Source organism: Saprolegnia parasitica (genome assembly GCF_000151545.1).
Source record: "Saprolegnia parasitica CBS 223.65 unplaced genomic scaffold supercont2.16, whole genome shotgun sequence".
NCBI lineage: Eukaryota > Oomycota > Saprolegniomycetes > Saprolegniales > Saprolegniaceae > Saprolegnia > Saprolegnia parasitica.
The window spans coordinates 112,253-138,131 of NW_012156410.1; the positions used below are offsets into that span (position 1 = coordinate 112,253).

Sequence of the window (25,879 nt, forward strand, 5' to 3'; positions counted from 1 at the left end):
TAGCTCTTGTCGGCAGTAGCAGGTTCCTTAACTCTTGTTTAGAGACAAGTCGCCGACTTTATATTAACGACAACTGCGCAAGTCAGTTATTGAAGGGCGACCAACCGATCGACCACTTGCCTTGCGCTTGGACGACCTGCGGGGTCTACCAACGTGCAATCCTTGACGAGGTCCGCGTACCCTGGTGGATACGAAGCGCTGGTTTCGCCTCGTGCATGCCACAGGGTCGCCCAAAGCGTACCGAGCGAGTAGACATTGGATGCAAACGTTGGCGCAGCCCCGGCGGCCACTTCGGGCGCCATGTACAGTGCCGCACCCGTGGCGTCCACGCCACCGCTTTTCAATTTGACGCGTCCGCTGCCGTTGATGACGATGGCGTTCGGGACCAGGTGGGTCACGACGGCCTTGCGAGCATGGATAGCGGCAATCGCTTCGGCGGTCGCGCGCACCAGCGCCATGACGTGGCAGCTCCTGCGTTGCAGAAACGTGCGCAGCCCCGTCGTCGCCTCGAGAACGACCATGGGCGCCGGGGTGTCGCAAACAAGGCCCAGTACGTGCACCGTGTGCTCCGAGTTGTGGCGGTAGGCCTTCAGGACGAGGTGTTGGATGTCGTGACCGCGCGGTGCAGGCTCGAGCACGACCGAGATACCCCGGTAGACGTACACCTTCGGATGTCCCACGGGACTGCTCACGATCTGAAGAAGCGGCGACGGAATGATCGGCAGCGGCGACAAGGCCCATACCAGCGGCTGTAAAATGTTCACTGCGGCTCCTGCCGTCGGCCGCTCGCAAGGATCCAAGTGCATGCACTGGTGCGCCAGCGCAGCAAGCGCCGGTGGGCAGTTGGTATCCAGGCGCGGTCGGAGTCCCTCGTCACGAATTCGCGCGTGCAGCTTGACGTCGCTCTCGGTGCAGCCAGCGAACGGCTCGAGAAGGGTCGTGAGCACGGTGAGGAGGACGCCGAACGAGTACATGTCGGCGGCCGTCGTGTAGTTGCTGCCGTTGAACACCTCGGGGGCCATGTATCTCGACGTGCCAATGCGTTCTGTCATCGTGCGTCCAGTGGCCTTGCGCCCGACGCCAAAGTCGGCCAGCTTGATATGCCCGCGCTCGTCCAAGAGAACATTGGTCGTCTTGAGGTCGCGGTGGATGATGTTGCGCTCGTGGAGGTAGCGCAGCGCCTCGACAATCTCCAGCGCGATCGGTAAAAGCCGGTGGAGGTCCTGAGACCCGCCTGATGATGCGGCGAGCGTGCCGAGGTGATGGCGCAAATTCCGGCCCCGCATGAGCTCCATGACGATCTGCCGGTGCCCTTGCGCCGAAACCGAGGTGCCGAGGAGCTCGACCGTGTGCGGGTTGGCGCCGAGCTCGGCGAGGAGCCACACTTCGTTCTCAAACATCTCGTTGGTCGTGTGGTGCGAGAGGCTCTTGACTGCCACGTCGCGGCCGTCAAGCAAGCCGTGGTACAGGATGCCAAAGGTGCCATAGTCGAGCGCCGAGTCGAACTCCATGAGCTCGAGCGTGCCGAGCTCGTTGGCGTTGATGCTGCGAACCTTTGCCATCGCGTCGCTTTTTTCGATGGCTTCGCGGCAGTACGCGGCGACGTACGCGATAGGCGGCCGCGCAGTGGCCTCGTCGGCCATGCACCGCTGTACAAGGTACACATACGACTCGGGACAGAGCTGTCCACGCAACGGTCGCCGCCCCAGTTGCACCACCTTGATGAGGTCGGCGACGGAAGTCGCTTGGAGCGACATGCCGTTGGCGACGAGGTGGGCGAAGAGCGCTCCGATGGCATAGACGTCGGCGGCCTCCGTCGCGGGTGCGTGGTCGTTGCACTCGGGGGCCGAGTACGCAGCGAGCGCGCGGGCTCCCACGTCGATCAATTTGACCACAAGGCGATCGTCCAGTGTCGCGACGAGGATGGTGGCGGGCGTGATGGCGCCGTGCACGATGCCTCGGACGTGAAGCGACGCGATGGCCTCTGCGATCGCCAGCGACAGCGACAGCCGAGCGCGTTGTGGCAGCGGCGGCGAATTACGGTAATGGTCCAGCACCTCTTGGAGGCTGACGAACGCAAGGGCGTCGTGGCTTGGCGGCGGCGGCTCCGAAGCAGGGCTCACGAAGCTGAGAAGCCCGCTCAAACTCAATGAAAACAGTGGCGACGCGGCTGGTTGCGCTGGTACCGCAAAGAGGCGCCCGGGACAGCCGTACGCGATGCGCTCCATGACGATGCATCGCCGGCCGATGGCGTCCTTCGACACGCCGTAGACGTGGAGCGTCTGGGGAGAGGACCCGAGCCGGTGCATGGCGATCGCAGCGGCATCGAAGCCTGTCGCATCGCTCAGCGTCAACACCGACACTTTTTTGTCTCGCCAGAGATAGGGCCGGAAGCGACCCACCGCACTGGCAAAGCCAACGTCGTCGTTGTCGGCGCGGAGCTCGTGGGCCCCAAGCCACGCAATCGCGCCTGGCAGCGGCGACGCGGTCGCAGCCATACCGCCAAAGCCACAGTGAGGTCGACACATGGCAGGCTACTTTGTATCAACTGGTGCCAACTTGATACTTTTCGGAGCCACGGCAGAGATCGGCTACTTTCTATCAACGGGTGTCAACTTGATACTTTCGGAGCCACCGCCTTCTGCCTTCTGCCTTCCACTCGAGAGATGGCGCAACGAAACCACACGATGTGTATTAGCGTATCGCTCTGCCTAGTTGGCTTGCTGGACGTAGCGCTCAAAGACGGGGCGCGCGGCCTTGATGTTGAGCTGCGTCGTCGCGGCCTGGATCGACCCGTCGCTCATGATGACCATGATGTACGTGTTGGTCGTGAAGAAATCCATGTACGCGGTGAAGTTCGAGTTGCGGACTTCCATGCCCTGAAACTGCGCCTGCGTCTTGGAGCAGCTCAGCTTGAACTGCTTGATGATGTTGGAAATCTTCTCGAAGCGGTGCATGTCCCGGTGCGTCGTGTGCGTCGCGTTTGCAATCACAAGGAACGTTGCGCGCTCAAAGAGCACGACCTCGTCGGCGTTGCAGATGGAGCAAAACACATTCAGGTGGTGCTCGAGGTCCTGCATGTTGGGGATGAGCGAGTACACGATCGACGACCACGCGCGGTAGAGCGTCTCGTCCCAGATCGACGTGCCAAAGCAGACGGTCGGGATTTGCTACATTGCGAGCACGAATGAGGACAAGGTGGCGGCAAGGGAACGCGACGTACGCCCGTCCGCGACAAGATCATCTCCTTGCGCTGCTCAAAGACCGCGTCGCGCTGCGCCTCGGGCACGAGGTCCATCTTGTGGATGAGCACAAACACCTTGGCCGACTCGGAGTTTTGCTCGATGGCCTCGAGGCAGCCGTCGAAGTGGTTCATGTCCTTCTCCAATTCGCGCGACTCGATGTCAAAGACGTAAATCAGCAGCTCGACGCTGCGGAAGATATGATCGCGCTGGCTCTCAAAGTAGTTCTCGTAGAACGCGTCTTGGCTAGCACAGCATGATGCGTGACGAGAGACGACCATGGGCACGCGTACCCGCCGCAGTCCCAGAGGTTGAGCACGAGGTTGCCGAGGAAGCGGACATGCGAGTGCTCGACGTCGACTACATCACGCATGAGCGCCATGGCCATAGGCGAAAGCACATACGGGTCGGGCCAAGGCGCATCGTGTCACGGGCTAGACACATGCAGTCAGACAAGGCGGCTAGCTGGCATGCATACACACCGAGGTAGTTGGCAAAGATGATCGAGCGCATCGAGGTCTTGCCCGAGCCGGACTTGCCCATCAAGAGGACCTACGGCAGGCGGGCCATGAGCAGGCGCAGCCAGCGCGGCCGACCGACCTTCTTCTTCATGCTGGGGCGCTGGTCGCAAAACTCGCTGTGAGCGGACTTAGGGAATCTTCCGGTTAATTGCGAATCCGGATGCATATCCGGACCACTGCCTGCTCGACTCTCGCCCCAACCCGCGCATCAAGTACACTATTGTCATGTAAATCTCTGTCACATTCAGCAGAGGACCTGTGGCCCTTGGTTAGCAAGGCGAGGGCGACCCAGCGACTTGGCGGCCACCATGCAAAAGTTGTCGCGGGTTCAAAGCCCGGCAAAACAGACACCAGCAAACAGGACAAGGCGTCGGCTTGCCCATTGTCGCTCGAAAAGCCAAGATGATCCAGGGATCCGAAGAACCCTGGCTGGAAGCGCCATCTTGGGTGCGAAGGTTGGCACATCCCTGCCAGTCCGTACTACCGTTCCTGTCCCTCGGGCGGCAAGGAAGCGTCGTAGCTCGCTCAAGTGGCGCGCGTGCAGCTGGCATTCTACCTGCAATAGTCTCGTACTCAACCAACTGGGGTGTCCTTACGTCCCTGGAGCGCACGGAAGCTTGTGTGGCCGCCGTCGTCAAGCTCGCGCGCAGATGGCATTAGCCACCCAAGTCGTGATGGCACCCGAGGACCGACACGCACGCCATCTCTGGAGGCACCTGGAAGCTGCTACTCTTGATGCAAGGTGTAAGTGCTCCATACAAGACAATCTGTACAAAGTTGGAGGCCAAAAGTCAGGTTGAGGTTGAAGCCGGCTTAATAACGGCTGGTTAAAAATACCGTGTTTCGTATCCGGATGACCACGCACCACACGCAAACCGGCGACGACGACGACGACTACGAGCAGCATGGCAGGCATGGCGGCGACGTCGTGGATCTTCCTCCTCTTCTGCGTCATCAACATGCTCAACTACGTGGACCGAGGGATCATCCCAGGCGCGCCGACGCAGTTCCAGTACTTTATCGAGGCCACGCTGCACATCTCGGTGACGCAGGAGGGCTTCTACCTCGGGCTGCTCGCCTCGTCCTTCATTGCGAGCTACGCCGTCTTCATCGTGCTCTTTGGGTACCTCTCGATCTTCATGAAGCCTTTCCGCCTCATCGCGATCGGCCTCTTTGTGTGGTGCATCGCGATGGCCATGTGCGGCCTCGCCAAGACGTACCAGAGCTTCGCGCTCCTCCTCGCCGGGCGCATCCTCAGCGGCATTGGCGAGTCGTCCTTCCAGTGCATTGCGCCGCCGTTCATAGACGACCACGCGCCGCCCTCGACGCGGACGCTGTGGATGGGCGTCTTCTTCACGCTCACCTCGGTACGAGCCTCTGGATCCGCGTTTGCTCAAGAGCACCTGTGTAGGCAGGCACCGCGCTCGGGTACGCCTACGGTGCGGTCATGTCCAATTCGTCATGGGGCTGGGGCTGGGCGTTCTACCTCGAAGCGCTCGCGATGCTGCCGCTGGCCTACATTTGCCTCGTCGGCATTCCGCCGGCGTACGACCAGCCCGCGAACGCGACGGCCGAGCACCACCTCAAGCTCGACGCAGAGCAAGGCAAGACGCTCTTGCAGAAGGAGGCCGAGTCGCCGCGGCTCTCGTTCTGGCAAGAGTCGTACGAGGTCATGGTGCACCCAGTGTTTCTCCTGAGCGTGCTCGGATCAGCAGCGTTCACGTTCTCGATCTCGGGCCTCGGCGTCTTTGGCCCACTCTTCCTCATCGGCCTTGGTGTCTTCGAACACGAGACCGAAGCCTCCATGGTCTTTGGCGCCCTCGTCGGTACGTTCCTCTTGAAAAAAGGGCAATCTCAGACAGGCGGTAGTGGTGAGCGCGGTCGTTGGCACGCCGCTCGGCGGGTACCTCCTCGACCTCTCGTCGCATCAAGTGCACGCGACCGTGCGGCAGTACTATGCGCTGCGGCAGATGTTTTTCCTCATGGCCGTCGGGACGGGTCTCGCGATCCTTGCGTGGTACGGGCTTCCATCCAAGGTGTGGTTTCTCTCGCTCGTGGGCCTCGCCCTCATCTTCTTGTTTGCGACGCCGTCCTGCACCGCCATTGCCGTCCTCCTCTGCGTCGAGCCGTCGCGACGACCGCTCGCGGTGGCCGTAAACACGCTCCTCATTCACGCGCTCGGTGACGTGCCGTCGCCGATCATTCTCGGCTGGCTCAAGGACAAGTACGCGCCCAACTGCGGCAGCATCGAGGTGCATGGCGTGATCGTCCTCAACCCGCGCTGCAGGTAATCCTATCTCTCATACCAAGCGCGACATGCGATCGGATGCATCTGGTAGTGACGACGCGGAAGGGCTTTTGCTCACGTTCCTCTTTCCACTGCTGTGGATGCTCTGGACGGTCCTTGCATGGGGCTTGCAGTCGTCGTCGTCCGCTGCCGCCTCGTGCGCGAAGGCCACTCGTTCTAACGAGGTAGTACTAGAAGAGTCAGCCAGCTAGCAGTGTATCAACTATGCGTGCTATATCTGCCTTTCGCGTCGCCTCGTTGCAGCGGCGCAAGAGCGTAGTGTGGTCACCGGCTCTACTGTTGTACCTGCGCTGGAACTCGACAGGATCTAGCTGTGTCACTCTGCACGGCGCAGCTCGCTGGTGCCAGCCAAGCACATAACCCTAACCCCATCACCCAACGCACCGCATGACATACCCGATAATGCATTCTTGACAACATTTGAATCCCTTTACTGCATGTTGTCGCTCAGGAGCTGTACAACGCCGGCGGCCGACGGACGATGAGCCGGGTCTTGCGCCATGCAGAGGAGCGCGAGGTCGCGGAACCAGGCCGGACACGACGGACTCAGCGTCGGTCGGAGCAGGCCGGCCGAGACCTGCGCGACCTTCTTCGTCAGCGTACTGTGGTTGTCTGCATACGGCTCTTGCAGCGTCTCGAGCTGCGTAAACAGCACGCCAAGCGCGAAAATATCGGCGGGAAACGACGGCGGCTGCCCCAAAAGCACTTCAGGCGCCATGTACGCCATCGTCGACGCGCCGTTGATCGTTACGTTGTCGTCGTCACGGTCGTAGCCAAAGTCGCTGAGCTTGACGACGCCTTTCGCATCAAAGAGCACGTTGGTCGGGACGAGGCTGCCGTGGACTTGGTCGTTGGCGTGGAGGAATGCTAGCGCTTTGGCGAGCGCGACGGCGACGTACAAGACGTTGCGCAGATCGTGCGCGGGCCACGCCTGCCGCGCCTTTTGCGCGAGGAACTGGCGCAAGTTGCCGTTCAGCATGCACTCCATCACGAGCGTCGACCCGGACAAGCCGAGGAGCTCGACCGTGTGCTCGGACGCGAAGCGCGCCATGCGGTTGGCCTCCGCTTCGATACGCGACGGGTGCAGCGTTAAGAACGTCTTGATGGCGACCATGCGATCGCCGTAAATACCCCGGGCGACGGAGCTGAAGGCGTTGCCGCCGACAATACCGACGGGCGCGACGTCGGACGGCGGGATCTGGGGCAGCGTCGCTACCGAGAGGGCCGCGCGCCGTGCCGTTGGCATCTGGTCCGTGAGGATCTCGACGATCTCGGCGGCCGTCGGGCGTGCGGTTGGGTCGCCGGCCACGCAGCTGGCCACGAGGCGCTTGTACCACGTCGGTACCGTCGGGCGCAGCGATGGCCGGTACCCATTGAGGACCTTGCCTTGCAAGACGAACGGGCTGCACTTTTCGCCTGCGTACGGTGGCTTGAGCGTCTCGAGCTCGGTGAGGAGGATGCCGAACGAGTAGATGTCGGCTTGCACCGTGTAGTTGCCGCTGCTGATGACTTCGGGTGCCATCCACGGCGTGGTGCCAATGCCGTTGGTCATCGACTCGACGTCGTACTGTCGTGAGATGCCAAAGTCGCCGAGCTTGACCGACACCTTGTCGTCGCTCAGAAGCACGTTCGCGGGCTTGAGGTCGCGGTGGATGATGCCTTGATCATGGAGGTACACCAAGCCTTTGGCGACGCTGAGTGCAATGTACAGGAGCGATGTCACGTCGTGCTCTTTGTTGGCGGCGCCGAGGAGCTTGAGGTGCTCGTGCAGGTTCCCGCCGCTCATGTACTCCATCACGATCTGCGGCTGGTCGTGCTCGTTGTGCGAGATACCGAGGAGCTGGACCGTGTAAAAGGAGCTGAGGCGGTACATGACGCCGACTTCCTTCGCGAACGACTCGTGGTCGTCGCCGTTGACATTGCCGCTCGTGACATGGAACGTCTTGACGGCGACGTGCCGCTTCTTGTAGATGCAGAGCGCGACCGAGCCGTATGCGCCGCGACCGAGCGCCGACCGCACGCGGAGCTCGGCGGGGTCGATGCGAGGAATGGTCTCGGGAAGGCTTGCCGTGCGCTGAAGGAACGATGCACTGAGCGACGAGCTCGAGGACTGCAACGCCTTCGACTTGGCCGACGCCGACCCGCTGCTGCCGCTGGACGACGCGGTCGAGATGACGCTGTCGCGCCGCCGCTCGGGCCGCCGTTCCATGCTTGCGGTAGCCCGGCGCTCGATGCTGTCGGAGGCCCGGCGCTCGATGCTGTCGGAGGCCCGACGTTCGGCGCCATCGGAGGCCCGGCGCCCGGCACTATCGATCGACCGCTGGCTAGAGCCTTCGCGACGGCGCCGCGCCACGACCTCGAGCACGATGTAGATGTAGCCCGTGATCTTGTCGTTGAGCGAGAGCTTGAACCACTGCTGGAAGCAGGACGGGCTGGTGGGCACGGGAATCTCGCACGTCCCGATCGCCGAGCCTGGCCCATCGTGCGCGTCCATGTCGTAGACGTCGACCTCGAGGTACGGGAAGGCCGCCGGGTTGATTCTGGCAAAGCGGTGGCGGAACGTCCAGCGCGGCGCCTCCCGCCCGGCCGGATCGACGTCGGTCTTGGCGCTGTCGTGGGCGTAGCGCAGAAGCGCGTACGGGCGCTTGACGCTGCCGAAGAACTTGGAGCTCCGGAGGTCGTGCGCCTGAGGCACCTTGACGACGAGGTCCATTTCGTGCAAATCGACAAGTGCAAAGTTGGGCGATCCGATGTGCAATCCTTGCATTCCCTTAAACAAGTACAGATCTGTGGAAGGTGGAAGGTGAGCCAAGCGGTCTGGTGGCGTCGTACCAGCACACGTTACAGCAGTTCCAAGCGCCCTTGAATTGGCATTTGCCAAGGCGTGCATCGTGCAGTGCCAGTGAGCCAAGGAAGCAGAGGCGTGCAATGGGGCCTATACCCACATTCCCCATAACCCAAACCCGTGGGCAGTAGGTGGGGGTGGATCACATTTTGAAACGCAGGGTGGGCGTGGGTGGGTCCGTCGACGCCTGGCAAAAGTTGTGATGCTCCATCGAATATTCTATCGCCGTGCAAGTGCACGAGCCAGAGCAAGATCAGCCGTCACGTCCGCGTACAAAGGCTCGCCAGTCGTTTGGCCATTGGTCATGCGTAGGTCGAAGGTCATGGGTAGGTCGAAGCGGCATGGGTGGGCGGGGGTGGGCCGATAAATAGAGGAAAACAGGAAGGACCCATGGGTACCTCGATCTTTGACTTTGCGGGCCTTCCTTCAAGGAAGCCCGGTCGACCGAATGGTCATTCCCACCTGTACTTGGATAAGCGAATGGGTCTGGCCGTATCCGGACGCTTCAACCGCGCGCGGCCCCCATCATCATTTGAGCACAGAGATCGATATCAATCGCCGATATTACGGCGCGAAATATCAAAATATTACTATATTAATATTAAAAAGTAATATAATATGCAGCGTTCGCAATATTAATACCTGGAAATATTATATTACTTGATGTCGTGTCCAGTATTAATATATTACTATAGGTTCCAGTCATATTACTATTTTGGATCTTTGATAACTACAACTATGGCAGTGGCCACCACCGATGGTAAATCCACCAAAACAGCATAGGGATCGAGTGGAGAGTGTCGTGTTTGCTCACGCATGACACAATAATGGACGATGTGTGGAACGATGTGTGCCAGCATGGTGCTGACCCTTATCCGGATACATCCGGATGAGAGCGCGACCGTTCATCTGAGGTGCTGCCGACGCTTTCAGCCCTCTGTCATGCCACAGGAGTGCAGGAGCTTGCGTATGATTATTTTCTTCAACCACGTGAATCGCTTGATGTCCCCTTGGAGAGCTATTCCGAACTTGGTGTTTCGATATTATATTAGTGTAAAATAGTAATATAGCAATGCATATTATATTACGTAATATAATATGATGTATTGCCATATTACTATAATATTTACCTCAAGTAATATGAACCATCCCAGTATTAATATAATATAATATGCCAAAACTTGGACTAATATCGATCTCTGTTTGAGCATCACGTCAGTCGGCCAACTCTTCTCGAAAAGCATCTCAGCTGGACAGAGACAAGGTCGAGTGATGGTGCTGACGTTGTGCATTTCCGGTGGGTTCGATTCTGGCCGGCGTTGACTTGTCTTTATTTCTTCATTTCCGCATGATCCCGTTGGTACCTGCTAGTCGTAACAAATGCGATACTTCTATAATGCGCTTTATGGAAGACAATATTGTCATGCACTTAACGTCGTGCGATGGCCTACTTGAGCTCCGAAAGCTATCGCACAACAAGGTTGTCGTTGCCGAAGCCGAAAGGCATCGCTGATTGGCTAAGAATGTGATAATGCACGCTTGCGATTGGCTGAAACGAAGGATTGTGGCAGGATTGGCTTGGGGCCAATATGACGTGGCAACGCTACGTAACGAGGCCGTTGACAACACATCAATGTCCAGTGACCGCCAAACTACTGTCTAGAGGAGCTGTGCTAAGCTCTAATGCGACGCCCTTTTGAGGAAGACTTGAGGTAGCCATCCTCGAAGCGGTTCAAGTGGCCGGCGCGTCGAGCCTGTGCAGCGTATCGGCGCTGCCGTGTGCTTTTGTTCTGCGTGCGTATGGCTCTGTGCTGGACATCGGCAACACCATCCACACAGTTAAGGCAAAAGTGTAGTAGTTCGGGTCCGATTACGTGGCAGTGGCATAGCGCTCTGTCGTCGTCGTGGGGTAGTGTCGCGTCGTCACTTTCAATGGCGGCTCCTTGCGGCGGTTATTACCCTTCCACGAAAAGCCAATCTGATTGAGCTGTGTGATCTTCTCGGGCGTGAGGGCGTCGACGCCGTTGCGGATGTTGTTCACCCAGACGCCGAGGAGGGCACCGCGCGTCTCGCGCGGCCAGTCGTCTGGCGCGACAAAGACCTGGGGAACGTTGACGTGGCCGTACCGACGCGCGTACTCTTGCAGCGCGAGCATGTTGGTTTCCCACATGGCGTGGAACATATCCCAGACGAAGCCGAGCGCGTCAAGCTTGGCGCGGGTCTCGTCCGGGCACTTGATGCGGCCCGTGCGGATGTTGCTCACGTGATACCCGAGCTGGAGGCCCCACGTGTCCTTGGGCCACGCCGGGTCGAGGTCGGGCACGACAAACAAGTGCGGCACACGCAGATCTCCGTACAAGGTGCGGTACGTCTCGAGCGCGAGGAGCCGAACGGTCCACTTGTGCGACCGTGTGCACCACACAAACTGCAGCGCATCAAAGGCTTGGACGTACTCGGCCAGCAAGAGCTTGCGCCGGTGCAGCTGGCGGAGGTAGTTGCCGTTGAACGACTGGCCGCGCAAATGCATTGGCCACGGCGCTTCGTGCGGCACGTTGACGGTGGTCGAGAGGTACGTAAAGTCCGAGCGGTGGGCCTGGAGCGACCGCGTCACTTGCGTGACCGTCAGCATGTTCTTAAGGAACATCTCGTTGGTCGAGCTGCCGTGGCTCGTCGCGAGCTTGCGCGCCACGCCCCTTGCGGACGCCATCGGCGCCAATCGCCAGAGCAGGCTCATGCGGAAGAAAGTGCAACTTCGGTTGGCTTCGATAACGCGGTCTTGATTGGCCCGAAATCCACGTGCGAAACGCCAACGATTGGCTGAAATGCGCGGCGCCTGTGTTCAGTTAGTCGACGGTAGTCGTTTAGTACGCGCGCTGCCTCTTGACATGTCGCACGCGCGCTATAGTGGTTTAGTCGGTTAGTCGTTTAGTCGTGTGGTCGTGTAGTCGTTTAGTCGTTTCATGGGTTGATGCAAGATCGCGCTCCTTGCAGTTGGGATGGCCCATTTTTAATCCATTTTAATACAAACATCCAGAGCGAATAAAAAGAATTAGAAAAAAGGCGACGCCATTGCATACCAGGTGGTGTGCAAACAACAACTGACGAGCGTCGAGCAGCTGAGGACGATGATGATGTGGCGAGCTCTGCGCACGCCTGGCGCCCGCGCGATGAGCTCGGCGGCGCCATGGGACCTCTGGCGACAGGCCATTGCGACGTCGGGCGAGTCGGCCTTTCTGCGCTCGTTCGCGCTGCCCCGCGATCGCGGCGCGCTGGCGCAGCTCATGCGCCAGGTGGCCACGAACCAAGAGCGCCATGGCGGTACGTCGCCGCTACGACGCGGTCGCCTGCTCATGCATTCCACAGACTTTGTGCCCCGCGTCGTTGTTCAGAGCATCTGCAAGGCGTACAAGTCGCTCGACTTTGACGGGAAGCGCGACTTTCAGCTGGCGCTGGCGCGGGACCTGCACCTCGACACGACGGCGGTAGCCCTCACCGCCTCGATGCCTTCGCGCTAAGGACCATGTAGCTTCAGCAGCAGCTGCAAGCGACCATGACCAACTTGAAGACGGTCGCTACTGACGACGGCGCGGTCGACTGGACGCACGAGCAGCTGGAGAAATACCTGCGCTCGACACGCGCCCTGCGGGAGACGCTCACGCCGCTGCACGAGGTGCGTGGGTCGAGGCAGGATGGCGGTGTATCAACTTGATACCTAGCTGCTTTTTCACCAAATTTTGAGCCAGCTTCCGAGCGGCATGCTCTTTCTCGTGCAGCTCCGCGCCGACGTGCGCCAGACGCTCGCCAAGACGCACACGACGTCGGCAAAGAACGATCTCGTCGCCCTCCGCGCGCTCGACAGTCAGCTGCAAACGTTCCTCGCAGCGTGGTTCGCGGTTGGCTTTCTCTCGCTCGAGCGTGTGACGTACGAACACTCGCCCGGCGCGCTCCTCGAAAAGATCATTCGCTACGAAGCCGTTCATCCCGTGGGCACGATCATCGAGCTCAAGCGCCGCCTTGGGCGCGGCCGGCGTTGCTACGCGTTTTTCCACCCGAGGTATGCGTTTTAGTCGTATCTTTCGACTAACTACGTGTTGTGGAAACTAGTGTGCCGGACGAACCATTGGTGTTTGTGCATGTGGCACTCGTGCCCGAGATGGCGACGGGCATGGGCTACATCAAGGACGCGACCGAGGTCCTCGAGCACGAGCATGACGCGCACGCTGCGATCTTTTACTCGATCTCATCGACGCAGCCCGGGCTTCAGGTTGATACTTTGATAGTTCAAAGGTGACTGAAAATAGTGTCTAGGGCGTCGACTTGGGCAACTACCTCATCAAGCAGGTCGCCAAGCGCTTGCAGGAAGAACTCCCCAATGTATCGCTCTACTCGACGCTGAGTCCGATCCCTGGTTTCGTCAAGTGGCTTGAAATTACGGTATTTTTCGCTGTTTCCAGAAATGATTCAACAACGAACGACGTAGGATGCGAGCGCAGTTCAGCCGGCCGAGGCAAGTGCGTTGGCTGCCCACGGCTTTACGTCCGTCTTGGCTGCTCTCTCGGTGCCGCAATGGCACGAAGACGCGGCGCTGACAACGCTTCTTCGCCCGATCTTGCTGCGTCTTGGCGCCCAGTACCTCTACCTCGAGAAGAAGCGCGGGAAGGCCCTTTGCCCCGTCGCCAACTTTCATTTGCGCAACGGAGCCATCTTGGAGCGGCTCAACTGGCTCGGCGATCCGTCGCCCAAGGTAATGATGATGGATGGTTTTAAAAATCCTTTCAAAAATGACATGCGGTACTAGGGACTGGCGCAGAGCGCGGGCCTCATGGTCAACTACAAGTACGATCTGGAGCAAGTCGAGGCCAACAACGAAGCGTACCTGCTGCACAACACGATCGCGATCGGGGCTGCGGCGCGCGCATGCTTGGCGTAGAACCCTACCCCTCGTCCTTCCCCCAGCCCTAGCTCTCGTGCGTCGGCCTTTTGCGATAAAACATGCTTTGTTACGTCTTACGCGTCATGACGACATTGGATCAAGCTGGCGTCGGAGCGGGCAAACGAAATACCCAAGTGCATCGGGTCGAGGGACCCATAAAAGGCTTCAATTGCCGCACACAGCGGCGACATCGTCGCGAAAATGATCCGCAGCGACGGCGAGAGTCGTGCCGGCACCGACGACATCTGCGTCATCCGTACATCGACCGTGTGCACGTGTGGGAGCTGCCACACCGATGGCGGCAAGTGCGTCAAGGGGTTGTGGGATACATTGAGGAGCCGCAAGGCGTTGTCCTCTTGCACCGCCTCTATGACCGAAGCGTTGTTGTTGGTAAAGTGCAAGGCGACGAGGTTCGGCAAGCGAATGTGCGTCGGCGGAAAAGGCAGCTGCGTGTTGGCCACAACAAGCGTTTTCAGCGCACTGGTGATGACGTTGAGCGGCCACTGCGTCACCATGCTGCTTTCCATATGGACGTGCGGCTTGCTCAGTAGCGCACTCGGAAACATCGCGTCGTGAAGCGTCACGTTGCGTAGCACAACAAACGCGGTCGTCGTCGGCAAGAAGTCCCACGTGGTGTTGGTGGTTGTGCAGTTGATCAATTCCAAAGCGAGCATCTCTAGTGCTGGAAGCGCCGTGTACGTGCAGTCGAGAAGGCGAAGGGCCATGAGGCGTGGTAGCATTGGCACGGATTTGCAATCGCGACTGGTGTAGACAAGGCAAGACGGCGCGAGCGTGAAGAGCTGAGCACGCGACATGTCGCAGCCAGGCAGCGTTCGTCGCACGGCTACGCAGAAGCCTTCCCACGCCACAGCAGCAAGCACGAGGAGCACTTGACTGCGTGTCGTCCAGCGAACCAGCCGCGGCCACGTAGGCTTGGCCTTGTGCAGAGCAGGCGTCGTGGATGCTGCGGCGGAAGGAGGGCGGGAGGTCCACTGGCGCACCTTGAGAGGTGACGACACGAGTCTCGACGGTTGCACGAGTTGCGGCAGGAGCCAAAGAACCCATGTTGTGAGAATGGACTGGACAGCAAAGATGCCTGCTTGGAGAGACTGGTGGTAGGCGGCGGTGAGCGATGGACCCCAAACGGTCGGTGGCGCTGACGGCGTCCATAAGCCGAGAAGGAGCAGCGTCATTGTTTGCAGACACCAAAGCCATGTAGCGCGACCGATACTCCCCAAGTGCACGGTGCCGCACGATACTAAACACCAAAGCCCAAGGACTACGTAGCTGACGGTATGGCTACAGCTAAAGTAACTCGCGTCGTAGAGTTGCGCCAGCCAGAGAACAAGTGCGCCACCGCCGACAAGATGGATGGCCGGCGGCTCTGCAGACCACGTCGCTAGCGACGCCTCGCAAGCGAGCCGCGGACGAGTAAAGCGGAGGCGCTTGGCAGCCAGCGACGCCACGACGAGGGCGCTCATGTCCAATGTAGAGAGGCACATCGCGCCGCCAAGCAGGAGCAAATTCAAAACGCTCGCTTCGCATGCGGTTGTCGCCAAGGCCGCTTGGACGCGAAGCAAGAGCACGTATAGAATGAGGCCCTGCGAGACGAGATGGCCCCACCAGAGCAACTGGTAGCTCGTGCGCGAGATGACGTGGCGGCTCGGTGGCGAGGCTAGTGGCTCCCCAAATACGCGAAGCTTGGGCGGTGACGGCAAGCCAAGGTCGGCTACATCGTCTGTCGACGCGAGATAGGCCTCGACGCGCACCACCATATTCGAAATCTTGGAGTTTGGGTGTTTCACCCGTTGCATTTCGCCAGTATGCTCCCCGGTTAGGCCCATACGTTTTCGCTCCTTGACACTCAAAGACATTCTACCAGTCGCTCGCTCGGTTGCTGTTGTGTGTTATTGTCAATCCTCTCTTGGCGCCTTCTCGGCGACCTTGCACCGAACCTAAGATCCCAGTCTGATTTATTTATGGTTATTTCTGGTCTTGCGATCTAAATATGGCGAAGATGCCATTCATCGCCGGCTCAAAATGTGGTTGTAAGCGGCATATGCCATTTTGAATCGCGTCAGCCAATCACATTTAAGAATGCCGCCGATGACGCTCTTGGTCGGGCCAGCGACGCCGACGACGTGCCGCGTCTCGTCCGTGCTGAACAAGGACCGCACGCAGTACGGCGCCCAGGTACTGCGTGTGGACATATTGTCTATTGCATTGAAGACTGATGTATAGAACATGTTTGACGGCGTCGACGATACCTGCTGGAACTCGGCGCAAGGCCACGGCCAGCAAGTCTGTCTGCTCTTCCACCGGTAAGCGATGACTTGATGAACCATTCGGATAGAATGCATTCTGTAGCGTCGTGCATGTAAAGCGCATGGAGCTCATGTTCCAAGGCGGCTTTGTGGGCGAGGATGCGAGAGTGCTCATCGCAACGCAGGCGACGCCCGAGCTGCACGTCGCGACCGAGTGCCATTTTAACGACAGCAACGAGCTACAAACATTGGAGCTGGACTGCGCAGACGTGACGCAGCTGCGACTGCAGTTTGACCGGAGCTCTGACTTCTATGGCCGTGTCCTTCTGTACCATTGCCGCGTCTATGGCGACGAGACTCTGTAATCGATCCACGATATGCTGTATGCCTCGCGTCAAACAGTGTATGATTGCAACCGAGACAAGCGTCGGAAGCGTTCTAAAACCGCAGCCTGTCTATTTTGGTGATCGGCTTCAATGACCGAGGTCGCGACGCCCGACACGAGTGCGATCGTCGTCTTCAACGAGCTGAGCGCCAGCTGCCCCCACGAGAGGGACCCACCACCGCGCCGTCGCCTTCTCTTCGTTGTTGCAGGCATGGCGTTTGTTCTTGTCTGCGTCGTCGTTGCGGCAGTGCTGACGCAGCAAGTGTCGGCGGCTGCATCCAACCCAGGGTTTCAGCCGTCGACGACGAGCAATGTACCAAGCTGAGCAACATATATCTGTGTGGACTACTAAAGCTGGACCATAGAACAAAGTGACGCCAGACGTCACCAAGTCAACAGTAACGTCACCGCCTGCCACTGTTCCAGCGACGTCACCGCCTGCCACCCGTTCCGATGACGACGCCACCCGTGTTGACAGAGACCAATGACACGCAACCCAACGCTACTCAAGTGCCAGACCGGACCCCGGTTTCAACGAATCCAGCTCCAACCTGTACGTACAAGATCTTCTTTGACTTGTCATGATGATGTGGTGCGTAGCCATGCCTCTTCGGACGTACCAAGACAGTGGCTTTGCGTGGCGGGATCCCAACAACTGGAGCGGCGACACGGGCGCGTCGATTGACTTTGCCTCGAGCGCGTTCGACGGCACCAAAATCTCCGTCTCAACCTTTGGCGAACCGTATGCGGCGTCGCCCGTTCTGCGCACGATCCGCGGCTGGTCGGGCGAAAAGATCTTGTACATTGAGTGGACGACGTACGCGCAGTCCAACACCAACATTTGGCTCTTGCCGACGCTGCTCACGCACCAATTTGGGGATCCGCGCTGGCCCAATTGTGGTGAATACGACATTTTCGAAATGTTCAATGGCGGCAAACCCGCGGGCACAAAAAACTACTTCAATTATGGCCTGTTTGGCCAATCGACGACGCACATTGCGTCCCTGCAGTGCTTTGCCCCCGAGTACATTGCGTCCCCCATGGTATCTATTCGATATCGAATTTTGAACGCAATGTGAGAGTGCTGGGGTTAGGTCTCGTCGAGCGCAGCCCAGTACGAGATTCAAGTCGGCGTCTCGACGGCCATGGCCGTCATCTTTGGCTCCGACGACCGCGGTCAGTACCTGCAGCAAATCCAGAACCCGGTGTTGCTGCCTGGACAAAACGCGACCTTTGATATCTCGCTCAGCGACGGCGTCATTGGCGCGCGGATCTACAACGATGCCAACCATTACTGGGGGGTCCCCCCGTCGGGGGCTGCGCGGCGGGGTTTGATCCAGCGACCGGGTACCCTTTCTTTGGCGAGTTTCGACTCGTGCTCCAAGAACAGTATTTGGGCTACTTTGACGTCACGAATTTCCTCGTGCTACAAAAGCGCACGTAGCTGGACATACTCTAGTCCAATCAAGTAATGTCCTGCGTTATCCGAGTACTAGTAGTCATTTCCTCGCCCGCAGGATGCGTCCATACTTGAGAGTACGATAACTGCATTCCATAGCATGTCAACGCCGCAACAGAAAAAAGCAAATGACAAGCCATTCTGCCCTGCGCCGAGTCGAATTATCCCCTATTTTTAGGGCATTTTCCAATGATTGCGTCTACACGGACAGCGCCCACGACGGACATGCCAGGTGGCAGCAAACCTCGGCCCAAGACGGCGCACCATGCGCTCAAGGCGGCGCGGGCGGCGCTGCCAGCGTACACCCGACCAGCGCCACCGTCGATGCCAACGACGTTGTCCAAAAGCCATCGCCACATGGCGCAGCTCCCACACTGCCTGTCGCCCAAAAGTGCGTTCCGAAAACCGACCATTGTTGTCAGCAAGCACGCGGTCGAGATGTCGATTCCGCGCCCAAAGCATGGCGAAGACCCCCAGACGCCGGACCGATCCCGGATCCAGCGGCTCGCCAAGCACACCCCAGGCCAAACGATCTTCCACGCTGACATTGACTTTGACGGACTGCGGCCGCTGATCGACATTGCGTACTGGTCGAGTTTTCCCGACGTCCGGCGCGACGCGGCGGCTGCATTTTGCACCTTGAGCAAAAATGGTGGCCTTTTATATGGATTTTCCATTGATATTCATGGATTAAATGCTGTTTTGAGTAGCGGCCAACCTTGAAGTGATGGCCCAAGCCGGTGCGCTCGGTGCCGCGCTCTCGCTCATTGCAAACACGAAAGCGACGATGGACCTTGCCATTTTGCGCGACGCCACCGACACGCTCGCCGAGCTTGTACGACCAACCTGCACAGTCTCTATGTGTATCATCGAACCGTCTCTGCGTAGGTGCAACTACCGAGCATGCAGCACAAGCTGCTCTCTGCACCCACGGGCATCACGACGGTGTTTTCCATCCTCCGCATCGCCGACGTCCGCGTCAAGCGCGCAGCGCTCAAGCTCGTGGCACACCTTCTTGAAGTGCCCGACGCATCTGCCCAGCTTGTCGCCCACGGCGGCTTTCTCACTCTGCTGCATTTCGTGCAAGCCCTCACGTGTCGCAAAGATCGGCAGCTCAAGCGCACGGCAGCCAGTTTGCTCCTGCGGCTTGCGACGGCAGAAGACAACAAGGCAAAAATTGCCGAAGACGATGCGATCCCGCAGCTCTGCGCCCTCTTCCAGGACCCGTACCTCGAGGTCGATGCTGGCTTTCGAAAAGAGCTCCTTGACTGCATTTTGGCGCTCAGCACCGAGCGACACGCAGCGCGTCGGCTGTTGGAATGCCGCATCGTCCCGGTGCTTCTCTTCATCCTCACGACAGCAAAGAGTCTGGAGCTCTCGCTGGTCGTGCTCTCGATCCTCGAACAGTTCAGCGCCGACCCTCGTTTGGCGCTGCCGCTTGTGCAGCACGACGTCATCCCGACGCTCGTGACGGTCGGCTTTGCGACCGACGAGTCGAATGCGCTGTACCGGCCGGGCATGAGCAAAGCGCTTGGCATTCTTCTGCAACTTCTGAAGCGGGAGGAAGCCCACGCCGTTGCGACGGATGTCGGGATCGTCGACCGCATCTCGCAGTACAAGCTCTTCATGGCCCCCGAGCGGAGCGTGCGCAACCACAGCATTGGCATTCTTGTGCTGCTGGCGAAGCGGGTGCCCTTGCCGAAGCGGCCATACGACACACCCGATCGAAATGCCAGTAGTCATGCGTGTCATTTGGAGCTCATTGCCCGGGGGTACCTCCATTGCGCCTTTGCGATCCTGAGTCGCCCGACGCCGGGCCCGAAGGACGCGTGGCGCGAGGGCGACGACGAAGCGATCCATGCCAAGGAGCTCGTCCTGCAAGCGCTCTCGCACCTCTCGGAGAGCGACAACGTACGTCTCTTGCTCTGTAAACCACCGGTTCTCGAAGCCATTCTTGCCATTGCACGCCACAAACTCGTGCTCGGGAGCTGCGCCAAGCTACTTGCCGACCTCGCAACCAAGCCCGACAACGTGCCCAAGCTCTTGGAACCCCGCTTGCAGCTTTTTCTACTGAAATGCATTGCGCCGTCGTGCCGCGACGACGACGTTCGGTACACGGATCGATCTTCGGCATCGCTGCATTTTTCAATGTTTCAACAATAGGTACGAAGGCGCGCGGGCGTTTGCCGCGCTCTCGCGCTTGGAGCAAGCAAGAGAGCACTTGGTCGCGACGGGTGTCGTGAGCTTTCTCCAGCGACTCGCCAAGCACGTGCGCTGCGAGATTCCGCTGCTGCGGAGCACGGCGCTGCTGGCCCACGCGACAGTCGAGTGCCTCAAGCACGACGCCGCGGCGCTGCGTATTCAGAGCGTCATGCGCAACTGGCGCGCGAAACACGCAGCTGCAAGTGTCAAAGAGGCAGCGGTGACCGCGTTGCAGTCGCCCCGACGCCGGCGCTTCCAGCAGCTCGCGCTGCGGGCGACGCGCCTCGTGGCGGCCGAGCATGAAACCCAGGCGAGCATTCAGCACCGCTTTCTCGCCAAGTCGAGATCGTCGTACCACTGAAACACTAACAATATATGCAGGCCGTTGCAACGACTCTTCTGTACTGCGAGAGCTGCATGCAACAAAAAGCACGTCAAGAATGTACACAGGTGGTCACAGCGTTCGTCCCGTGGTTCCGTACTTGTCCGAGCGTTTGATGTCTAAGTGTAACGCGCCGCGGAGCTCGATCAAAGACTGAAGCGACGTCAATGGTGGCGATCGATAAATAGGCGAATTGGAGACGAGATAGATACTAGTAGATAGATAGATAGATAGATAGATAGATAGATACGCATGCCTACATCACCAGGAATATATATTCCGTCGATCACCACAACCAAGGGTCTATAACGGACCACTGCCATCTTCACCGAACACGGTCCGGATCCAAAACATGGACCGGATCCAGGGTTCGATGTGGCGGCCCCGAGCCGAGATACAAAACGTGGTGTGGCTGCGACGCATCGTATCTTCCGCACGTTCGCCAAGAGATGCACTACACCTACCCTTTGGTGTCATGGCAGATCGTTGGGTGGTCGCTTGCTCTGACGGGTGCGAATAGCCATAGGCTTGATGGCCAACCATTGCGCACCCACTCGCATTGGACCTGAAGAAAGCAATGCGCCACGATCGCTACTGCGAAGCATGCTTGAAGATGGATCGTTCGTCGCATAGGTGCATCCTATCGCGTGCAAGCACTACGACGCTGGCCACCGATCCCGCTCAGTCGACTAAAAACACGCCTCTTTAGCTGATGCCTGCGCGGCGCCAACACGCGTGCAAGGGCATCGCACGTGACCCACCTTTGCTTCAACTGGCGTCGTATCTTTTGTCCCACGTACTGTCGCGTGGGGTCCACGCCCGTCGTCGCCGTAGGATGGACGACGCGGCGCAGTATCTTTGCAGCCAGGGGCTTCCAGCGGCTGGGGCATAGCATTACATGACCGTGGTCGTCGCTCGCCTCGGTGACGTGCGACGATGCAGATTTTCTACGTTGGCCCACTCTACAAAAAAGGCGCGTTGGGTGTCAACTCCTCGGGCGTGGCGATCTTGGCTTCATTTCGACAGTTGCCGCCTGCCATGGAAGCCCCGCTGGTCAAGACCGGGCTCTCGTCCGTCGACTCGACGGACGCAGAAGCCATGGGCGTCAAGACGTTCGGCCCCGTGCTCACGGTCGCCATGGCGCTCAACTACATGATTGGCACGGGCTGCTTTGGGCTGCCGTACGCCTTCTCGATCGCCGGCATTGGGCTCACGTCACTCTTTGTGATCGTCGGCTACATGGGCGCGCTCATCACGCAAAACTACACGCTCGAGGCGATGGCCCGCGCGGATGGTGTAGCGACGGCGGCGCCCGGTGCGCTGCCGCTGAACCGCCTCACGTTCAACAAGTACGGCTTCTCGCGCATCGGCGAGATCTTTGATGGCAAGCGCGGGTACGTGACCGTGCAGTCGGTGCTCGTGTGCTACTGCCTCGGGTCGCTCTGGTCGTACGCGAGCATCTTTGCCTCGTCGACCGCGTCCGTCTTCTTCACGTACGTCCTCGACGACGTCTGCGATGTGTACGCGCCGCACACGTCGATCGGGTGCATGGAAGCGTACTACATCTGCATGCTCCTCTTCACCGTCATGACCATCACGCTCGTGCTCATGGACCTCGGGGACCAAGCGGTCATTCAAAAGTTCTTATCGGCGTACCGCATCATCGCGTTTGGCATCATGTTTGTCACAATGGCCTTCAAGCTCAGTGTCGACGGCGCGAGTGCGGTGTCGGACCGCCTCGCGGCGCGCGAGCACTGGGCGTTCAACCTGCGCAACTTTGGTGCGGGCTTTGGCCCGACGCTGCTGGCACTCAACTGCCAGTACAACATGCCCGACTTGCTCCAGCCGCTCGAGTTTTCCAAGAAGGGCCTCGTGCGCCGCATCACGTACACCTCGATTTCGATCTCGGCGTTTTGCTATTTCATGCTCGGTTTCCTCGGCTCGATCGCGTTCGACAATGTCAACCCGCTCGCGACCTTGATGTGGACGGACTTTTCGGGCTGTGGCAACGGCTGGTCCGTCTGCGCATCGGGTCGCCCGACGTGGTACGGCTCGGTCGTCCACATCATTGTCGTCATGTTCCCCGTCATGAACGTCGCGTCGTCGTTCCCGATGATTGGACTCACGGTCGCCGGCAACATTCTGCCGTCGCTGCCCAAAGCCATCACGGCGCCGCTCGGCCCGCGCCGAACCCAGGATTTTTCGCGCGTCCTAGCGGTCACGCCACCGCTCTTGCTGGCGACGATCTTCAAGAAGCTCGATGCGATCTTTACATATGCCGGTATCCTCGGCTTCGCCATTGGCCTGATCATTCCGTCCTGGTTTCAAGTCGTCAGCGTCAAGTACTGCCGCCGCGTCTACGGCAACACCGAGGCCGAGAAGACGCCATTTACAGCTCCCGTCTTGAGCTCGCTCGCGTTCTCTACCGGGTTTCTCTACGCCATGTTTGTGGTCACGTTCGTCGCCGTCGTGTCCCTCTTTGCTTAATTTGAACATGGATGGATCCGATTCTAACTCGTGGGACGTCGCAGAAAAGCCCGACAATACCGGTAAGGTTGGTGCTGCCAAGTTTTGTGTTGCAGGACGATGAGGTTGGCTATAAGTGACGCGCAAAGCTTCGTGGAAAGTCGACTTTTTGAGCTTAAAACACTGGGTACACCTGGTGTCTCAACTGCAACATCAATCAAAAAAGTGCATTGTGGCTTGATACTTTCATGTCGCGAGGCCAGCCACTTGATACTTGGATGATACATTTTCGATGCTCTACTTTATATCAACTTGGCTACCCGACAGTAGACAGAACATCCCGCACTTTTGAATTACGTGCGAACCGCATGATGACCATTCGAGTACCCATGGGCAATCGCCTTTGTCGGCACGACCCCGCGCTCTGCCCCGTCACAAGGCCGTTCATTTCGATCACATATGCTGGCGCAACAACCAAGTCGGCTGCGTCCTCATACCAAGACAGTGAAGTGTGGTGGGACGCCGAGCTAAGCACCGCGAATATGTTTCTTGACAGCGACGCCATCGTCGAGCTCAACATCTATGAAGACCACTTCAATGCGGTCGACGATTGCATCGGCAGCTGTCGGATCGCGATGCCAGCACTGCGTGCGTCACCGTTCGAGCAAGTCGTGCCCATTGCCATGGACGGCGTCACAACTGGCGAGCTGATTGTCTTCTTCGACAGCACCAAGACGCCCGAGGCGCCATCACAGACCACGCCTTCACTGACCGCGTCGGCCTCATTGACCGACTCGGGGCTCTACCTTGTGGGCAGAGCTCTTCTTGCCGCCGAGACGAGCCGAGAGAGGGCGTTGAATCTGTCCGGAAACGTTCGTCGCATCCCATTCACTGCACTCCACCTCAAAGAATGCATCGGGGCTGGCGCTCGCGGCAGCGTGTACGCGGCCGAGCTCGACAACGTCCGCGTCGCCGTCAAGACATTCCATGCAACCACCCACGCCGTGTTTCAGGCGCAAGTCCAGCGGATGCATGAGCTCGAGTCGCTGTATACACCTCAACTCGTGGGCATCTCCGTCGACACGTACGGCCAGCCATGCATCATCATGGAGCTCATGGAAGGCGGTACCCTTGATGAGTACATCCGGCAGCTACACGCGTCCCGTGACGAGACCCCCAACGTCACGCGCCTGCTTCCACTCGCGCTCGAGATCGCGCAGAGTCTCGCGCATCTGCACGCACACACACGTCTCCACGGCAACCTCACGCCCACCAACGTGCTTCTCAGCGCAGACAAAACTCGGGTCAAGCTCTGCGGGGCTCAGCACGCCAACGATGACGACACGCCGCTGTGGTCGCCGAGCTGGGTCGCCCCTGAAGTGATGCTCGACCACGACTACGCGGCTGCTGCCGATATCTATTCATTCGGCGTCGTTCTTGCGCAGCTGAGCTCGCTTGAGACCCAGCCCTACGCTTTCGAGCCGTGCAGCCGCTACCTCCTACCGTTTCGAATTGCCCACGAAGGGCTTCGCCCTGCGATGCCCTCGACGTGCCCGCAGTGGTATGCAGACCTTGTCGCGGCCTGCGTGCACACCGAGCCCGACGTGCGGCCCACAGCGGATGGGATTGTCGCGCGTCTTCAAGCCCGTCTTTCGACCAGCCTGCGGTGGATTGATGACAATGAGTTGGTGGAACACGCGCTCGTTGCGTCCAGTCGATCCAGCATTGTGGTTCACGGATCCCACAACGAGTCGCCGGTGGCGATCAAGTACTTTCTTCAACGGACACCGCGTCAGTTGAACGAAATTGTCGAGCGCATGGCGGCGCTGCAGTCGGCGCACGCCGTGCCGCTGCTCGGTGTGACCTCGGCGCCCGCTCTCGTCATGCGCTACATGCCGTTCAACCTCCGCACGTGGCTCCAAGACGACAGACCGATTGGGTGGAGGCGGACACTCCTGGTGGCGCTCCGACTTGCAGAGGCCATAGCCTTCCTCCACAATGCCGGTGTCGTCCACGGGCACCTTGTGCCAACCAACGTTCTTTTGGATGCTGACGACGGGGTCCGGCTCAGCGACTTTGGCGTGGACCAGGACGCCCTTGTGTCGAGTACGATCGACGATGACGCTGCGGGGTTTTTGGACGGCGCCAGAGAGGCTTCAAGGCGAGGCCGCCTCTGTCGCGGCAGATGTTTTTGGACTGGGTCTGCTTTTCGCCCTTCTCGAAACACGGCAAGAGCTGTATGGCAGCATCACCGAGAATGCTTCTTGCCGCCTCATGCAAATCGTGGCCGGCAACCTGCGCCCGTCGTTTTCTAGCTCGTGTCCTCGGTGGTACAGCCAACTCGCGCTCGATTGCATGGCCCACGACCAGTCGCACCGCCCGACGGCTACACAAGTCGTTGCGACACTGCTTTCTAATATAGAAGACTTTCTTTGAAATAGGAAAAGAGGAGCTCGGTCGAGATCTAGTCGCTGCACTAGCAGCAAAGTACAGTGCTAGTACACATTTTGGCTGACTCGGTTGAAGACACTGGTAGACACACGCTGCATCGATGGTAGCGTTGTATTTGGATCCTGAAATGCATGTTTGATACGCTCTGTGTAGGCTTGTACAATGTTGAAGCGTTGATATCCTGCAAGTTGTAGGAGCGTCGTTGGCCATCCGTTTTGCAGATCATTAACGCGCCCTCCATCTGTATCCGTGCACACGTCATGCATGTCAAAAGGCCGTGCCACGGCCCAATCCCACGCCGCTGTACCCAGCTACTTTACATGTACTAGTAGTTCTGAAACGTTCCGGTGCACCATACGGTCCAAAATCGCTCGATGTGCATTCAATGCATCGTGTGGACACGAGAACAGTTTCTAGTAGG

At 59.0% G+C, this 25,879-nt stretch overlaps 12 protein-coding genes across 12 annotated transcripts; 7 read left to right on the forward strand and 5 right to left on the reverse strand.

The window, feature by feature from the left end:
- Window positions 1–589: 589 nt before the first annotated feature.
- Window positions 590–1,562, reverse strand: SPRG_04877 (TKL protein kinase; the record flags this gene model as incomplete). Its single annotated transcript, XM_012344018.1, has 2 exons — window positions 590–629; window positions 664–1,562. The coding sequence occupies 2 exons, from the start codon at window positions 1,560–1,562 to the stop codon at window positions 590–592; spliced, it is 939 nt and encodes a 312-aa protein (XP_012199408.1).
- A 1,107-nt stretch (window positions 1,563–2,669) lies between these two features.
- SPRG_04878 (Ras-like GTP-binding protein A) lies at window positions 2,670–3,873 on the reverse strand. Its single transcript, XM_012344019.1, has 6 exons — window positions 3,843–3,873; window positions 3,725–3,794; window positions 3,647–3,676; window positions 3,536–3,602; window positions 3,224–3,488; window positions 2,670–3,170 (listed from the first exon to the last, which is right to left on the reverse strand). Exons 1-6 carry the CDS (start codon window positions 3,852–3,854, stop codon window positions 2,712–2,714), a joined length of 903 nt encoding a protein of 300 aa, XP_012199409.1. The 5' UTR covers window positions 3,855–3,873; the 3' UTR covers window positions 2,670–2,711.
- A 774-nt stretch (window positions 3,874–4,647) lies between these two features.
- SPRG_04879 (hypothetical protein) lies at window positions 4,648–6,277 on the forward strand. The gene is made up of 4 exons (XM_012344020.1): window positions 4,648–5,130; window positions 5,175–5,589; window positions 5,633–6,050; window positions 6,103–6,277. Exons 1-4 carry the CDS (start codon window positions 4,669–4,671, stop codon window positions 6,260–6,262), a joined length of 1,455 nt encoding a protein of 484 aa, XP_012199410.1. The 5' UTR covers window positions 4,648–4,668; the 3' UTR covers window positions 6,263–6,277.
- A 189-nt stretch (window positions 6,278–6,466) lies between these two features.
- On the reverse strand, window positions 6,467–8,784 carry SPRG_04880 (TKL protein kinase; the record flags this gene model as incomplete). Its single annotated transcript, XM_012344021.1, has 2 exons — window positions 6,467–8,329; window positions 8,390–8,784. The coding sequence occupies 2 exons, from the start codon at window positions 8,782–8,784 to the stop codon at window positions 6,502–6,504; spliced, it is 2,223 nt and encodes a 740-aa protein (XP_012199411.1). The 3' UTR covers window positions 6,467–6,501.
- Window positions 8,785–10,759: 1,975 nt separating this feature from the next.
- Window positions 10,760–11,681, reverse strand: SPRG_04881 (hypothetical protein). Its single transcript, XM_012344022.1, has one exon. It carries the CDS (start codon window positions 11,648–11,650, stop codon window positions 10,787–10,789), a length of 864 nt encoding a protein of 287 aa, XP_012199412.1. The 5' UTR covers window positions 11,651–11,681; the 3' UTR covers window positions 10,760–10,786.
- Window positions 11,682–12,003: 322 nt separating this feature from the next.
- SPRG_04882 (hypothetical protein) lies at window positions 12,004–13,921 on the forward strand. Its single transcript, XM_012344023.1, has 8 exons — window positions 12,004–12,234; window positions 12,280–12,398; window positions 12,443–12,586; window positions 12,633–12,970; window positions 13,021–13,180; window positions 13,225–13,362; window positions 13,397–13,660; window positions 13,715–13,921. Exons 1-8 carry the CDS (start codon window positions 12,042–12,044, stop codon window positions 13,844–13,846), a joined length of 1,488 nt encoding a protein of 495 aa, XP_012199413.1. The 5' UTR covers window positions 12,004–12,041; the 3' UTR covers window positions 13,847–13,921.
- Window positions 13,922–13,923: 2 nt separating this feature from the next.
- SPRG_04883 (hypothetical protein) lies at window positions 13,924–15,624 on the reverse strand (the record flags this gene model as incomplete). Its single annotated transcript, XM_012344024.1, has 1 exon — window positions 13,924–15,624. The coding sequence occupies one exon, from the start codon at window positions 15,622–15,624 to the stop codon at window positions 13,924–13,926; it is 1,701 nt and encodes a 566-aa protein (XP_012199414.1).
- A 331-nt stretch (window positions 15,625–15,955) lies between these two features.
- SPRG_04884 (hypothetical protein) lies at window positions 15,956–16,507 on the forward strand (the record flags this gene model as incomplete). Its single annotated transcript, XM_012344025.1, has 3 exons — window positions 15,956–16,042; window positions 16,091–16,170; window positions 16,217–16,507. 3 exons carry the CDS (start codon window positions 15,956–15,958, stop codon window positions 16,476–16,478), a joined length of 429 nt encoding a protein of 142 aa, XP_012199415.1. The 3' UTR covers window positions 16,479–16,507.
- A 454-nt stretch (window positions 16,508–16,961) lies between these two features.
- SPRG_04885 (hypothetical protein) lies at window positions 16,962–17,942 on the forward strand (the record flags this gene model as incomplete). The annotated part of the gene is made up of 4 exons (XM_012344026.1): window positions 16,962–17,051; window positions 17,099–17,541; window positions 17,593–17,799; window positions 17,865–17,942. Exons 2-4 carry the CDS (start codon window positions 17,101–17,103, stop codon window positions 17,940–17,942), a joined length of 726 nt encoding a protein of 241 aa, XP_012199416.1. The 5' UTR covers window positions 16,962–17,051; window positions 17,099–17,100.
- Window positions 17,943–18,152: 210 nt separating this feature from the next.
- On the forward strand, window positions 18,153–20,553 carry SPRG_04886 (hypothetical protein). The gene is made up of 4 exons (XM_012344027.1): window positions 18,153–18,609; window positions 18,668–18,792; window positions 18,846–20,068; window positions 20,121–20,553. Exons 1-4 carry the CDS (start codon window positions 18,183–18,185, stop codon window positions 20,518–20,520), a joined length of 2,175 nt encoding a protein of 724 aa, XP_012199417.1. The 5' UTR covers window positions 18,153–18,182; the 3' UTR covers window positions 20,521–20,553.
- Window positions 20,554–21,579: 1,026 nt separating this feature from the next.
- On the forward strand, window positions 21,580–23,028 carry SPRG_04887 (hypothetical protein; the record flags this gene model as incomplete). Its single annotated transcript, XM_012344028.1, has 1 exon — window positions 21,580–23,028. One exon carries the CDS (start codon window positions 21,580–21,582, stop codon window positions 23,026–23,028), a length of 1,449 nt encoding a protein of 482 aa, XP_012199418.1.
- Window positions 23,029–23,378: 350 nt separating this feature from the next.
- Window positions 23,379–25,322, forward strand: SPRG_19690 (TKL protein kinase; the record flags this gene model as incomplete). The annotated part of the gene is made up of 1 exon (XM_012344126.1): window positions 23,379–25,322. The coding sequence occupies one exon, from the start codon at window positions 23,379–23,381 to the stop codon at window positions 25,320–25,322; it is 1,944 nt and encodes a 647-aa protein (XP_012199516.1).
- Window positions 25,323–25,879: the final 557 nt, after the last annotated feature.